Source organism: Balaenoptera borealis (genome assembly GCF_965194805.1).
Source record: "Balaenoptera borealis genome assembly, chromosome: 16".
Classification (NCBI taxonomy): Eukaryota; Metazoa; Chordata; class Mammalia; order Artiodactyla; family Balaenopteridae; genus Balaenoptera; species Balaenoptera borealis.
The window spans coordinates 59,112,853-59,128,797 of NC_138872.1; the positions used below are offsets into that span (position 1 = coordinate 59,112,853).

General features: G+C 46.9%; 1 protein-coding gene across 9 annotated transcripts in view; it reads left to right on the top strand.

The window, feature by feature from the left end:
* Window positions 1-15,945, top strand: part of CLEC16A (C-type lectin domain containing 16A) — a 240,646-nt gene that overhangs the window by 21,165 nt on the left and 203,536 nt on the right. For all 9 annotated transcript variants that reach the window (XR_014236203.1, XM_082362953.1, XM_082362954.1 and 6 more), the window contains exons 4-8: window positions 4,206-4,354; window positions 7,123-7,228; window positions 8,997-9,120; window positions 11,789-11,963; window positions 13,413-13,466. Coding sequence is in view for 8 of the 9 variants with exons in the window: in XM_082362953.1 (XP_082219079.1) it covers window positions 4,206-4,354; window positions 7,123-7,228; window positions 8,997-9,120; window positions 11,789-11,963; window positions 13,413-13,466 (608 nt within the window). In the remaining variant the exon portion in view is untranslated. The remainder of the gene's footprint in view (window positions 1-4,205; window positions 4,355-7,122; window positions 7,229-8,996; window positions 9,121-11,788; window positions 11,964-13,412; window positions 13,467-15,945) is intronic.

A 15,945-nucleotide genomic window follows, 5' to 3' on the forward strand; every position in this document is an offset into this window, starting at 1 on the left:
AAGACTGACCTAAGAAAACACTGGTACGATTTATGTCAGATTTATGTCAGAGAATGTTTTGCCTATGATCTCTTCTAGGAGTTTTATGGTGTCATGTCTTATATGTAAGTGTTTAAGCCATTTTGAGTTTATTTTTATATATTATTTTGTATATTTTTGTATATTTTCTAACTTCACTGATTTACATGCAGCTGTCCAGCTTTCTCAACACCACTTGCTGAAGAGACTGTCTTTTCTCCATTGTATTTCTTGCCTCCTTTGTTGAAGATTAATTGACTGTAGTTGTGTGTGAGTTTATTTCTGGGATCTCTATTCTGTTCCATTGATCCATATGTCTGTTTTTGTGCCAGTACCACACTGTTTTGATTACTGTAGCTTTGTAGTATTGTCTGAAGTCTGGGAGGGTTATGCCTCCAGCTTTGTTCTTTTCCCTGAGGATTACTTTGGCAATTCTGGGTCTTTTGTAGTTCCATATAAATTTTAGGATTATTTGTTTTAGTTCTGTGAAAGATGTTGTGGGTAATTTGATAGGGATCACATTAAATCTATAGATTGCTTTGGGTAGTATGGCCATTTCAACAATACTAATTCTTCCAGTCCAAGAGCATGGGATATCTTTCCATTTCTTTAAAGCATCTTCAGTTTCCTTTCTCAATGTTTTATAGTTCTCAGCATATAAGTCTTTCATCTCCTTGGTCAGGTTTATTCCTAGGTATTTTATTTTTTTTTGACATGATTTTAAAAGTGATTGTCTTTTTTTTTTTTTTAACTTTCTCCTTCTGATATTTTAGTGTAAAGAAATGCAACAGATTTCTGTATGTTAATCTTGTATCCTGCTACCTTGCTGAGTCCGTTTATCAGTTTTAATAGTTTTTGTGTGGAGTCTTCACGGTTTTCTATAGAGAGTATCATGTCATCTGCATATAATGACAATTTTACTTCTTCCTTTCCAATTTGGATGCCTTTTATTTCTTTTTCTTGTCTGATTGTTGTGGCTAAGACTTCCAATACTATGTTGAATAGAAGTGGTGAGAGTGGGCATCCTTGTCTTGTTCTAGAATTTAGTGGGAAGACTTTCAGCTTTTCACCATTGAGTATCATGTTGGCTGTGGGTTTGTCATAAATGGCTTTAATTATGTTGAGATATGTTCCCTCTATACCCACTTTGGTGAGAGTTTTTATCATGAATGGATGTTGAATTTTATCAAACGCTTTTTCCGCATCTATTGAGATGATTACGTGGCTTTTGTCTTTTCTTTTGTTGATGTGGTATATCACAGTGATTGATTTGCATGTGTTGAATCATCCTTGTGACCCTGGGATGAATCCAACTTGATCATGGTGTATGATCTTTTTTATATGTTGTTGGATTCGGTTTGTTGAGGATTTTTGCATCTATATGCATCAAAGACACTGGCCTGTAATTTTCTTTTTTGTTAGTGTCTTTGTCTGATTTTGGTATCAGGGTCATGGTGGCATCATAGAATGACTTTGGGAATGTTCCCTTCTCTACAGTCTTTTGGAAGAGTTTGAGAAGGATCACTGTAAGTTCTTTTTATGTTTGGTAGAATTCCCCAGTGAAGCCGTCTGGTCCTGGACCTTTGTTTGCAGGGAGGTTTTTTTTGTTTTTTTGTTTGTTTGTTTAATTACAGATTTTATTTCACTTCTAGTGATCGGTCTGTTCAAATTATCTATTTCTTCTTGATTCAGTTTTGGTGGGCTGTATGTTTCTAGAAACTTGTCCATTTCTTCTAGGTTGTCCATTTTGTTGGCATATAACTCTTCACAGTATTCTCTTACGTTTTTTTGTTTTTCTGCAGTATCGGTTGTTATTTCTCTTCTTTCATTTCTTATTTTGCTTATTTGGGTTCTCTCTCTTTTCTTCTTGGTGAGCCTAGCCAGAGGTTTGTTGATTCTGTTTATCCTTTCAAAAAACTAGCTCTTGGTTTTATTGATTTTTTTTCTATTGTTCTCTTTATCTCTCTTTTATTTATTTCCTCTCTGATCTTTATTATTTCCTTCCTTCTGCTGACTTTAGGTTTTGTTTTTTCTTCTTTTTCTTTTAGGTGGTAGGTTACGTTGGTTTTTGTTTGTATTTTTTTTTGAGATTTTTCTTGTTTTTTGAGGAAGGGCTGTATTGCTATGAACTTCCTTCTTAGGACTGCTTTTGCTGCATCCCACAGGTTTTGTGTAGTGCATGTAACCTCATTTTTAAACATATTAAAATTCTTAGGACCCCACTTCAGATTTACTGCCTCCTCTCTTAATGTGGGACCCAAGATTGACCTCAGGAATTGTTATAGTTAGGAGATTTTGAAAACTACAGACATGATGTCCTACCTGCAAAGCCTGCTCTGAGACTGTGTTCTAAGGACCACGCTGCAGCCCCTCTCATGCCCCGTGCTCCTGGATGGCTCTTTGTGTTGTGTTTGGTGATTCTAGCCTTTTCAGTATACTGTGACTGGCCTAAGTTAGGTACCTCTTTGGCACCAAATAAAACTTACTGGTTTATTTCTGTTCCCCCCAAGAACAACAGTCACGGTGACCGGAGGACTGGCGGTGGAGGTTAGGAATCTCCAAGCTTTCGTGAGAAGATGCGGGGTGGCAGCTCATGGGATCGGGTGCCCCCTCTGTGCTCCTCACTGTCCTCAGTGCTTTTTGCGCATTATCTCCTTTAGTCCTCACAACGCCCCACCAGGAAGGTCTTCTTATTCCTGTTTTCAGACAGGGAAGCTGGGGAGTGGGGCAGGTAAGTGTCTTGCCCAAGGTCACCCAGCTAGGAAGTGGCAGAGGCAGTGTGGGTCCAAGTTTACCTTTGAACCCAGTGCCTCTGAGATATGAGCGTGACAGGAAGCCCTGCAGGACTTCTTAACACACGGAGTGCTGGGCCCTCCCAGAGATCTGAGTGGGAGGTCAGGGCTGGGGCCCAAGCCTCCGCACGTCTGACAAGCTCCTGTGCTGCCGGTCCCACGACCAGACTTTGAGAAGCAAGGCTCTGCCCCACCCTGCTCCCCCTGCCTCACCACGTCTGCCCATGGTACAGGTGTGGATCACGTCCTGCCTTTCCCCGTCTGTGGGGAGGCAGCTGGGATGGTACAGAGCCCACAGGCTGGCAGCCCGAAAGGCAGACAGTGGGCATGGCAGCACTGGCTTCGCAGGGTAGCTGGTAAGGACTCAGAGGATAACGTGTCTGGCCAGGGCCCAAGGCCAGGATTGCAGACAGTGGACCCATGGGTCGCAGTGGGTCTGTAGACCCGTTTTCACTGGCCAGCACAGCTTTCAGAACGAGTTGATCTAGTGGCTGACATTTCAACATCCAAGATACAGCATTATGATCTGTGTTTTCCAGCTTCCTCTGCACAGTTGGACGCTCTCACCATGCTGGGCCTGCACTTCTGCAGGGGCTAGGCCCTGGGAGCTTAGCAGGGGTGGCTGCTCTCCTGTGGCTCCAGTGCCCACAGGGCCTCGTCATCCAGTTTTCATCCTTGGCCCCCATTAGTGCGTGGTATTAACACAGGGCATCGGACCTGAGTTTGAATTCCATCTCTGACCTACTGTCTCTGTGTCCTCGGGCAGGTTAATTAGCCTTAGTTTTTACTCATCTGCAAAACGAGGAAAACAAGGCCCACTCTGCAGCATCGTCATGACAGTGAATGATAATGTAAAGCAGTCAGCCTGGTGCTGGGCAGGTAGTGGAGGTTCAGCCTCAAGTGGCCTTTATGAAATCATGTTGCCTTATAGGAAGGAAAAAACCACGTGGAGCCCTCTGTGGCATTCGAGGGTGACAGTGTGACTTTTGATGGCAAAATGGGGCCAGCTTTTATAAGATACAGTGCAGCTTACCCTCATCCGTGGGTGGTTTGTGAAAATACCCAAATACCAGCTCGTCTGCCCCACCCCCCGGCTCTCTTGTTGAACTTTGCCAACAACGAAAGGAAATGCTCAAGTGTTCTTTTCTGTGGTGTGGGAGGCAGGGTGACCCGGCTTTTCTCTGGCATTGCTCTTGAACTTTCTAGTGACTACACATGGTGGCTGATTTCTTTGCTGGTTAAAGGTTAAGCTGCTCCCTATTAGCTTGACTGGTTCAAGTACTGATACATTCTCTTGGTCATCTGCTTGTTCCTGGACTTTCTCTGCTTGCCTTTCCTCCAGCATGAATTAACTAACCTGTTTTCTTTTGTGTTTTTTTTTTTTTCTCCCTCTAGATTATTTGCTCTCTAATAACTATGTAAATTCTATCATTGTCCATAAGTTTGACTTTTCTGATGAGGAGATTATGGCATATTATATATCGTTCCTGAAAACGCTTTCGTTAAAACTCAACAACCACACGGTCCATTTCTTTTACAATGAGGTAAGTAATTGCAGAGGGGCACATTTGGGTGGAAAGCTAGCCAATCAGAGCAGCCCCTTTGGTCTGGGTGACCTCTGTTTACAAAGCACTTATGCATTCACTGTTTCCTCATTTTCATAGCAACACTGTTTGACCTTGGCATGCTTTAATTTTTTTTTTTTATTTAACAAGCTACCTTTTCTGTTTTTAATGTAAAATGCAATTTGCACTACCTTAGAGCATGATACTCTTGGTAGGGAGAAGTGCCCAGAAATTAACTTGGGGTCGTGTCCCTCTGTTGGCAAAACAGGAACTCCAGTCAGGCCCAGCTTTGCCACTTCCCTGCTGTGTGACCTTAGAGAAGTCCCAGTCCTCTGAGCCTCAGTTTCCTCGTCTGAGAAATGGGGATGATAGTTTCTACCTTGGAGGGTTTTCCAGGGGTTGAATTAAATGAGCTGATGTCTTCAAAGCAACTAGTATGTACCTGGCTCCCTAAAACTGTAGCCATTGCCATTCCTTATAAGCTAAAATCCCTGGTATTCCTTGAGAGAATCACTAACAATTTAAATAAATAAATAGCTGTTGTTCTCACAATGAAGAGGAGCTTGAACAATCAGGTCAATTTATCTCACGTTCCAAAAGGTACAGATGCTGGCTGTCCTGGGGCTGGCTCATCCTGCGGCTCGACCACTTCATCAGTGACCCAAGCTTTTCCATCTTCCTACTCTGCTGACCATACAGTTGGCATCTGTCTTGAGGCTCAACCCCTCATGGTCTCAGGATGGCCGCAGGAGCTCCAAACATCACATACTTACATGCCACTGCCGAAAAGCCTGATGAGATCACATCCCTTCTTGTGTCCCCTTCTAACTTTCCAAAAAACTTCTTTCCCAGAAGCCTCCCAGCAGACTTCCTTTCCTGTCTTGCAGGTCAGAATTCTGTCACATTTCTCTCACAGTGTGTCTGACATTGGGGAGCAGCGCTGGCAGGGCAGTTCTGGCTCAGTCTCTCATGAGGCTGCAGTCATCTGAAGGCTGGGTTAGGGTTGGGGGATCTGCTTCCAAGGTGGCTTGCTCACATGGCTGACCATTCGGTGCTGGCCATTGGCGGCAGGCCTTGGTTACACAGGCTCCTCCAGGGTCCGCTTGAGTGTCCTCACGGCACGGCAGCTGGCTTCCCGTAGAACAAACGATCCTAAGAGACCAAGGCAAACGGTAATGCCTTTCAGGACTCGGCCTCGGAAGCCACATGCCATCACTTCCACTGTATTCTTTAGGCCGCACAGGCCAGCCCTGACTTAGCGTGAGAGGACGCACAAGTTGTGACTTCAGGAGGAGAGGGTCATTGGGCCGTCTTGGAGGCCACGTGCTGTCTGCATGACAGGTGTCTTCTGATCAGTGGTCACACGTGCTGCACAGCCTGTACTGGAAGTCAGACCATAGTCCCAAACATTTCCTCTGAATTTGGGCAAAATTCATCTAGCTGTCTCCATGGGATGTGGCAACAGCAGCCTGCACCTTGACTTTCTTTGTCTAGATTTGTAGTGGCAAGAGCTGGCCTCAAAGGGGAGAAGTACTAGCTGCCAGTCACAAGGTGTGGGGCACTTTGGAAGATGGACATTGTGCGGCCCAGTGCCTGGCCCACAGTTGGTGCTCACTAAATGTGCCCAGAGACCAGAGGGGTGCGGTTCGCGTTCTCCCAGAGGCTCTCCTGGGCAGAAGAAAACCCACCTGCAAAGTTCAGACCAGAGAGGGAGCCCCATTCTTCCCCCACTCGGGTGCAGCTGGGCTTCTGTGCACCTGGTGGGGAGGGCAGAATGTAGGGATTCTGGGGCCCGAGTGATGCTTCTGGAAGAGTATCCTGCTGATCCCCAGAGGAGTGGTAGGAGGCTGATTTTTGAGGTGGACTTAGTTTCCTTTTCTGTGGACCAGTGCAGTAGCTACCACCTGTGATGTGCACATCTGCTTCTAGTGCTCAAAGTGGCGTTGCCTTCATTAGACAGGTGTCACCTCACTGAAGGTCATGGGTTCCCTCTTCCCCGCCCCTCACTGCCTGGGGGTGCCCTCCAGTCTGATCCGGAGCCATGTGGAAAACTGGCCAGAAGAGGGCAGCAGAGTGCGTCACAGCGTGCTGTAGCCCGGATCCTGTGTGCCTTTTCCTTAGGGCTCCATCAGTGGAGTTCTTTGGTTCTGAACTGTTTTGATCTGTTCTGATGACCCCTTTTTAATGGCAGAAGATTCCCGAGACCCTCCTTTTCCATGATAATGTTTACACTTTTAGTGTTTCCAAATAGGGAAATATATATTATAGGTTCTGAATGTAGTCAGACTTCGCATTTGCCTTTTATTAGTAGAAGCGGCATCTAATAATAACAACTAGCATTACTACCAAGTGCTCGTTAGGTATCAGGTGCCAGGGTAATCACTGTACCTGAAATAATCTCATTTAATCCCAGCAACCATGAAGTGGGAATTATTATCCTCATTTTATAGATGAAGAATCGGAGGCTTAGAAATATTACATCACACAGCTAAGAAGTGGTAGGAAAGATCATGAACCCAGGCCTGGCATTTCCTAGACCCGCTTCTGTTTCTTCCACGGTCTCACCTTCCCAACCCTCCCCACATTCCCCACTGGGAATGAACCACTGGCTTAAGGTTCACGTGGGTACCTTTTTTTTTTTTTTTTTGGTCTTTTACTGAAGTCTCTGATAGGATTCAGAAAGCTGGGGTAGGGGCCAGCCTGTCTTATGGGTCTGTAACTCATTTTCGGTACTTCTTGTGTTTTAGCACACTAATGACTTCGCCCTGTACACAGAAGCCATCAAATTTTTCAATCACCCCGAAAGTATGGTTAGAATTGCTGTAAGAACCATAACTTTAAACGTCTACAAAGGTAAGGTTCCTTATGAGCTCATGCCTCATGGGGTTTCTAACTTGACCGCTAGTGCTGGCTTTCCTGAGTCCGTACAAACAATTCTCTGGTGGTAACAGAGAGCTCATTTATTGTAGCTGGGGCTGCCTGTCTCATGAAAGGTTGTCATCATTGAACAGTTAGCTACCCCCTTACATAAATCTGTGTGCCACCACCTTCTCTATGCACACTTAGTTCTGCATGTTAAAGCCCTACTCATTGCTGATACACAGAAGTCATGCATGTCCTAAAAGAGGTGCATGTGGGACTCGGAGCGGCCATGTGATAATTAGGTAAGGCAAAGCTGTCTTTGAAACGTGAGAGTTAAATTCTTGCCTTTGGCCTGTAAAATATACTTCAGTATAGCCAGGGGGTATGTTATCTTTAAATAATGTATGAGAGCATTTCTTGTCGCAAACAGCAGGGGGCAGTATTGCATTCTCAACCGGCTACAAAGCCCAACAATAAATTCCTCCTTTCTCCCAAGAAGTACTTAATGCCCAAATCATTGCCTCCAGGAGAAAGCCCTTCCGTGGCTCCCTGCCCGCACTAGCACAAAGGCTGGCTGGACACGAGTTTGCCGACCTGGAATTGACCTCCAAGGCTACGGCCACTCTGCCTAACACCGGGGTTATTTCCCGTGTAGTCACCACCCTGGAGCTGGGACCCCATTTTCTCAGGGACCAATGTTTTGACCTTCATGAGTTTTGATGTTATTAATTGAGATGACTTCTAATTGGGAGGGGGCGGGAGCTCCTCGGGGACTCACTCCAGCCTGGTTCTGGGGTTGCTTTAAATTGGAGAGCCTTCTAAGAGCCCAGAGGGGCCCATCCGGGGGTCGCAAACTGAGGACCTGAGGGCCAAATCCAGCTCTCAGACAGGTTTTCATTGGCTTAGATATTTTTTGGAAAAAAAAGTATAGTTGTCAATATTTCAAACTTGGGAGAGCTTGGGTAACAGTCTGGATTTCTGACTTGAAAATGTAGGTGTGGCTGCTTGGGCCCACAGTCCTGCAGGGCAGTGGTGAGCTGACGCTGAGAAGCAGCTGCCCGCTTTGGGGTCAAGGCCTGCGCTCCCCCGTTCACCCACTGGGCCGGCTGGCTTCGCTCACCAAGTTGTTGTTGGCCAGCCTGCGGGCTTCTGAGTTTGCGACCTGGTCTGACCCCGAGTCTGGCCGCCTCAGGCTCTCTGCTCTCTGCTCTCTCTGCTCTCTTCTAACCTGTGTCTTTCTGTCTAGATGCCTCCTGCCCTAGCTCTCTGCCCCTCTGAGCTACTGTCTCACCCTCCCAGTTCCTAACCCTGTTAACTGTGGTCTGTTTTTTGCCTTTCCTTCAATGACGATTCCCGTGTTCCTTATTCCAGTGTCATGTAAGTTAATAACTTCTGGTTTTCTGCTTTCTTAACTTATCCTTACATGCAAATACAGGAAACTTGCTTGAGAATGGTGTAGTTTTCACTGTAGTCTAGCTAAATGCACTGCTGATAAGTAGGCTTCCTAAAGCACTATTAATGTCTACCTTTATTAATTGATTTTATTAATTACAAAAATAACGTAAGAACTACCTTGATGAGTATAGTTTTCTGCATAAGGTAACCATTTTTAAGTATTTCCAGGAAAGACAGAAAAGATTCAGATTATAGTAGAGGGCTTTTTCATTGTGGTTTTGTTGTTGTTGTTGTTTTTTATATCCCCCAAGTTATATTTGGTAGCTTGACTTTTTTTCCCCTCTTCTTTTGTGGATTTTCTCAGTGGATAACCAGGCCATGCTGCACTATATCAGAGATAAAACTGCTGTCCCTTACTTCTCCAATTTGGTCTGGTTCATCGGGAGCCATGTGATCGAACTCGATAACTGTGTGCAGACGGATGAGGAGTAAGTGATCCCCCAGGGTGCCTGTTAGGTAGACAGAGTGCTTAGGGGAGAATTCCATTTTTGTAGAGAAAAAATAAGCACTAGAACAAAACTTACCCACCTATGTGTCCGCGGAATATGGACTTCCATACTCTGAAAGGTTCTGCCCATCTTTCCACTTTTCATAACAGTAGAAAGTTGGAAACAACTCAGATACCTCCCAGAGGGGAATAGGGTAAGTGAATCCAGTACATCCATAGATGGGGTGCTAGGCAGCTGGTAAAAAGATGAAGATGATCTGCCACTGGTGAATGGATAAACGAAATATGGTATTTGCGTGCAGTGGAATAGTATTTGGCGATAAAAAGGAATGAAGTACTGACACATATACCATGGATGAACCTTGAAAGCATTATGCTCAGTGAAAGGATGCAAGGGACCACCTAGTATATGATTCCACTTATATGAAATGCCCAGAATAGGCAAATCCATAGAAACAGTAGATTAGTAGGTTCCTAGGGCTGGAGGAGGGGTGTGGGGGGGGAAATGAATATACTAAAACACATTAAATTGTGTACTTTGGGTGAAGTTTTTGGTATGTGAATTATATTTCAGTAAATCTGTTAAAAAAAAAAAAAAATTAAGTTGGTGATGAATAGAAGTTCCAGAACAGGATTTCTCAAACTCTGCACTATTGACCTTTTGAACTAGGCAATTCTTTGTGTGGGGCGTCCTGTGCATTGTAGGGTGTTCAGCAGCATCCCTGGCCTCCACCCCCTGGATGCCAGTAGCCTCCCTTTTCCAATTGTGAAGACCAAAAATGCTTCCAGACGCTGCCAGACGTCTCCCTTAAGGAAAAATTGTATCAGTTGAGAACCACTGCCCCAGGGTGACAGCTTCGCACAGATCTGGTAAGAGGCGCACCTAGATGGGGTCAGGACGATGAAGGGACTCAGGAAGGAGGTCTCCTGGGGGCAGAGGGCGAGAGAGAGAGAGAGAGAGAGAGAGAGAGAGAGAGAGAGAAAGAAAGGGGGGGGCGGAAATATCAGCTTCCATATTGGGAAAGAAGCAAGGCGAGGTGGATGGCAGATCTGACGGGTCGTTTGGGAGGATAAGGACCCATATAGATATGGATAGTCATGGATATGAGACACAACTCCAGAAAGAACAGAAAGTTATACAAGGAAGGAAGTGAACTCCTGGTCCTCCCTGGGGCTCTGCAGCGAATGGTTATAATGTCAACGCCAGTTGCTGATGACTGCTGGGTGGGGAAGGGTGGAGGGAACACAATAAAAGGAGGTCATTATGTAACATCTAAAATGGCTCAGTCGCAAAATAGAGGTCCTTGTAGATTTTCTAGAAATACAGGAGGAACTATCCACAGAAACACCTAAAAGAGTTGAAAACCGCTTCCTCTGGAGAGTGGGCAGGGGTTGGGGAGGCGGGGCCAGGAGCTGCTGCGTTTTATTATCAGCTCATCAGTACTATTCGATTTTTAAATCCATCTGCATGTATTACTTAGATATTTTTTAAACTAAAGGTTTAAAAAGTGAAGTGCATTAAAGATCCTGCTGAAGGAAAATGAACACAGTATCTTACTAAGTGCAGGGGAGGGGTTGCAAAACATTGTGTATAAATGTTCTAGGTCTCATGGGAGGTAGATTCATGGGTACTCATTATACTATTAGGCTTTACAATGTGTATTTGCTGTAAATATTTACTAAACATCTTATTAAAGCATAATGAGGAATAATTATCCAAAATTATGTAAAAGAAGCAAAATTGATCCTGTCCTTATTTTTTTTAAAAGCATATGTGATTAGATGGATAGATATGTAGCACCTGCCTTTTAGACGTGACTATAGGGAGACGTGGAAATAACGTAATATTATCTGTTAGTGGTGGGACTAGGAGACTTTGATTTCTTTTTGCTTTTATTTTCTTCGTCTGTCTTCTACAATGACCATCTATTGCTTGAGTAATAATCATAATAAAAATAAAAGGTCTTATGGTAGCTAGATTGCTCTTTGCAACAGATAACGCTTTGGGGGAGGTGAAAGTGCCCCATTGGCTGTTTCAAGGCTTCGTCCTTGGCAGAGACCGATCCACTCATGGGGCCTGGCGGCCCCAGTGCCTGTTGCTTCACTGGAAGCAGGCAGGGCCTCCTGGGGCTTGGGGTGGGGTGTCACGTCCTTGCGCTGTGCCCCCCATACAGACGGGGCCTGTGGGTTGGATGCAGCTGCTGAGGCCTGCTTCTCTCTTCAGAACTCCTCTGGAGCATTTTAATTATCGAGGATTTATTGTTCCATTAATGCTGCTTATCTTGGGAGCCAAGGGATCTTGCCACTTGGACTAGTGGCTGCTCTTGTTTGAAGTGGCTTGCTAAGAGCTTCATTGGGTTTTGCTTTGTTTACCCCTTTTGTTTTGGGCTGTTGTGGTGATGGTGGTGTGAGTTGTACTGAGGCCCCCAGAAAGTGGGGGGACCCCATGAGTCCCCTAAAATCGAATGCAGCGGACCTGTCCATTCTCTCTTTCTGTAATCCACTGGTAGGGCCAGGATGGGTGTCTCTCGAGACTGGCTCAAATATTTGTTTGTGAATGAAGTGCCACCTGCGACCTAAGTCTCAGGCCATTGGTTCTAGGCTCTGAGCTTTGGCGTCCGGGCTGAGATGGGCGTTTCTCCCGGCAGGCACCGGAACCGGGGGAAGCTGAGTGACCTGGTGGCTGAGCATCTGGACCACCTGCACTATCTCAATGACATCCTGATCATTAACTGCGAGTTCCTCAACGACGTGCTCACAGACCACCTGCTCAACAGGCTCTTCCTGCCGCTCTACGTGTACTCGCTGGAGAACCAGGACAAGGTGGGCCGGGCTGAGGGTCGTCTGTAGGAGGGGAGGAGCAGTCACCCCAATAGGACGGGGCTTTGCAAGGGACCAAGGCTTTGAGCCTGAGGGAGAGTCTTTTCAAAGCACGCTGGCTTCCCTTTCCTTTCCTCTTATTTCCTGAGAGGGGGTGGAAAGAGAGGGAGAGAGAGACAGGGTATATGAGTGTGCGTTGCGTGTGTGCATGTGGACTGTAAATGAATGAGAAAAGATTACTGACATCACAAGGAAACAGGAAACCTCTACAAATTCAGGCTTTTGGTTTCTATGCATCCTTCTTTTGAGGTGTTCTCATCCCTGATAAGTTTTTCGGAGAGTTGCCAGAGCTAATTGATTTGGAGAAGATCCAGCCAGCCACAAAACTCTCACAGAATGGACAGGAGGGGACAGAGCGCACCTAGGAGAAGACCCCAGGGCAGTGACTGTCCACAGTCACAGGCTCGAAGCCCTTGTGGGAACGGAGCCTGTTCAAGCGCACATCCTCGGGTGCCCTCTCTCTCCTCTCCGGGATGCTGGCTCGGTGGGTCTGGAGTGGACCGGGAACCTGCCCCGCAAGTGATGCTGAGCTGGTGGTTCTCTTTGCCCCCGTGAGAAATGCCACTTCCAGGAGGGGAGACCTTCGGCTGGTACCTCTAAGAGTTAAGGGGCAGAGGCCTTGGCAGGAGGCGGGACAGAGCCAGCTGGTTACTCTGTAGGGGCTTCGGCCTCTGCAGATGTGTCCCACGGAGGTCTAGCTTGCTTTCTGGAGATGGAACATGGGGCTTCTTGTTAAAAATAAGGGAATAAAAGAAAATTGCAACCCTAACGAGATCTGCCAGCTGCAGCTCTGGGAGGCAGAGAGAAAGCATGGGAATTGGAGTTTTCAGACGTGGGTTCAAACTCTGCCTCTTCCCTTTCCTCATTCTGTGACATTGGATGAGGCAGTCAGCCTGCCTGAGCAGAACGAGGGTCCTGAAGATCCTCACAGGGTTGGTGGGAGATGGAGCTCGTTGAAGCCCAGTACAAATGAGGGGCTTCTCGGAGGCCAGAGTGCCCCAACTTCTCCCTGCCCCTCTCCTGAGAACAGGCCCCTGGGGCCTCTCCTGCTGGGCTTCAGGCTCTCGGTGCCCAAACTGGGGGAAATTAGCATTCTTGGTAATTTAAGGAGCTAGTTCTTCTCTCGGGTCCAGCCTCCAATCCGTGACTCATGGTGAAAGATTTCTCAGGTGGAAGAATAGCGGCCTTGCAAATGGTATCGGATAGGATTAGGTTGTGAACTTATTTTGCAGGGTGGACTTTGCCACCAGGAAAGAAGAACCTTAGGGTCTTGGAGGAAGTCAGGGTGCTGGGCGCTGCTCCTTCAGACAGATGGCTTCTGGCTTCATGGATTTTGTGCTGCTCACATGTGTAACCCAGGTTTCTCTGTCTCTTTCCCCCAACCTTCACCAGGGAGGAGAACGACCGAAAATCAGCCTGCCGGTTTCTCTCTACCTTCTGTCCCAGGTACGTCTGATCGTTCACCTGTGTCCCCACCACATTGGGGGTCCTTGGAATGCTGCTGCCTTTCAGAAATTTCCCAGGCCACATTGCCCCATCTTCTCTCTCTGTGTCCCCCATCTTGAAATGAAATAACAGCACTGAGTAGAGGTGCTATGTATCTTCTTCGTGGTAGTACTTGGAAATTTAAGAAGTAAATCAAACGACACATATGTAGTTGGTTTCTACTGTGGGGCCTGAAGTTTCCAAAACAACCAAGGAGTATTCTAAAAACCCTGGAAATGTGGGCTGGGTGGCCCCTGTTCTCAGCCATATTGAAATAAGCCCCAAACTGCAGGACCCAGTGTGTGTACACACACAGCAACCGTGGTTTAACAAACTTCTACTAATGAGGCTGTTTTTAAAGGCTTTTGTCATGGTTCTAGTTCCCAGATTACCTTCTGGAAGGTGTCTTGTAGCAGCCTTAGCACCCAGATTTGTGTCTTGAGCCAATTTGTCTGCCTCCCCCTCTTAAACAAATGTGTTTCCTTCTCGTAATTATATAATATTTACAAGAAGGGAAAAACTCCATGGTGACCCAGTTACATAACTTTAAAAATATTTTTATTACAAGCATTCCAGACTCTCAGGCCATCTCATTAGATTGTCAAGTAGTCAGACGTTTGACCAGAGCTCTGTTCCCACTTTTGCAGTGGCCCAGGTATTTATTTGCTTTGCTGAGAGCATGTCCTTCTCACTTGGTCCCTGGGCCGTTTCGAGTTTGAGGCGGGTCTGTCTCCCGTTGGCCTGAGAAGAGAGATGCAGACCCGGCCTCTTCTCAGTGGCCGGGCCAACCAGGATCCGCATGTGGCCGGCTCACGTTGCTCCCGGAGTCTTGTTCTGGGGGCTCTGTTTGCTCAGAGCTGCACGCCGACTCCTGAATGCCCCTCTGTGCGATGGAGCTCCGTGCAAGCCCCAGCCCCTCCTGGCAGCAATTTCCGGCGCCTCATTACGAATCCGCCAGCTTCTCCTGCTTGGGATTCTGGGAGTCTGGCAGGACCCGAGCAGGCCAGATGCTGAGCCACAGGAATCCCATGGCAAGCGCCCCCAGGACCCTTCAGCTGCTGGTACACCCCGAGGAGCACGGGGGTCAGGCCACACTTTTTCTCCGAGAACCTGTTTTCTCCTGCTTTCCTCCTGAAGGACCAGCAGCTCAGGCACCTAATTACTTGTTTCAGTCTCTCACAAAAAGCATTGTCATTGGCGTTCCTCAGCCTGAGTAAAGGGTCTCGCTCCCCTGCATTTCCATGGAGCTTTATGATCACGTTGCCCGAATGTGTGAAAACCTTGAATTGGGTATAAATCCCGGTCCTTAATTAAACTCTACATCAGAACATCCTTACAAATTATTTTACAAGCATCGCTACTAAACCAATAAAATTCACATTAACGACGTTAATTTGGTGTGACGCGGATGCTGTCCAGCTGAAACTAAACCACCACTGGGGACGAGAGCGTGACTCGGGCAGGCTGGCCCAGCCTTTCGAGTCTGGCCCGCACACGCTTCCACGTACCTTGCAGTGACCAGCCCTCCCCAGGCTTTTCTCCGTCCAGAGCCCAGGAGGGAACGAACACCATGTGTGTCCACAAGGGCCCTTGTCACGCAGGCCTTAGCAGGTGCTCACTGAATGTTTGTGGGCTGAATTCCTTCGTCATCATCATAGTCACCCATGCTTGAATGCCTGCCGCAGCCCTGGACGTAGGCTAACCCATTTGGTCATACTGTCTAGTCTATGATAGCGTTTCTTTGGTGTTTTAAAAACAGGTGTGCTTTTTTTGTTGTTTCAAGGTAGGTATCACATTTGTCTATTCTGCCTGTACCTTTAATCTGAATTGTATTTATTTTTTTGAACAATATATTCACCCTACTCAAACAGTACAAAATAACATGTAGGGAAAAATCTCCCTCTTACCTCTGTCCCCCACACACCCAGTCCCGCTCCCCAGAGGCAGCCAGTGTTTTAGTTCCTTCCAGAGATGGGGAGAACTCTGCCAGGGGTTCTCAACTGGTGGCGATTTCGCCCCACCCTGGGGGATGTCTGGCAGTGCCCGAAGACATTTCTGGTTGTCACGCCTGGGGGAGGGGCTGCGGCTGGCATCTAGTGGGTGGAGGCCAGAGATGCTGCCAGATATCCTCCAGTGCACAGGACAGCCCCCCCACAGCAGAGATGTGTCGCCTGACAGTAGTGCCGAGGATTCGAGACCCTGTTCCCTGTATATATAAGCAACTACAAATGGGCGCACACACCCTCTGATATACAGATGGTCCATACATCCCACACTGCACTGCGGTACCGTGTTGCCTTTACATTTTAAAAGAAACCAGCAGGTGTGTCTGAGCCAGCTTTGCAAGGCGGTTTCGGTACCCTGATTCCTCAAGCCATTCCTCTGAACGCTGGGCAGCAGGGTGGGGTGGCCGGGCCATCCCAGACAGCCCAGCACCTTC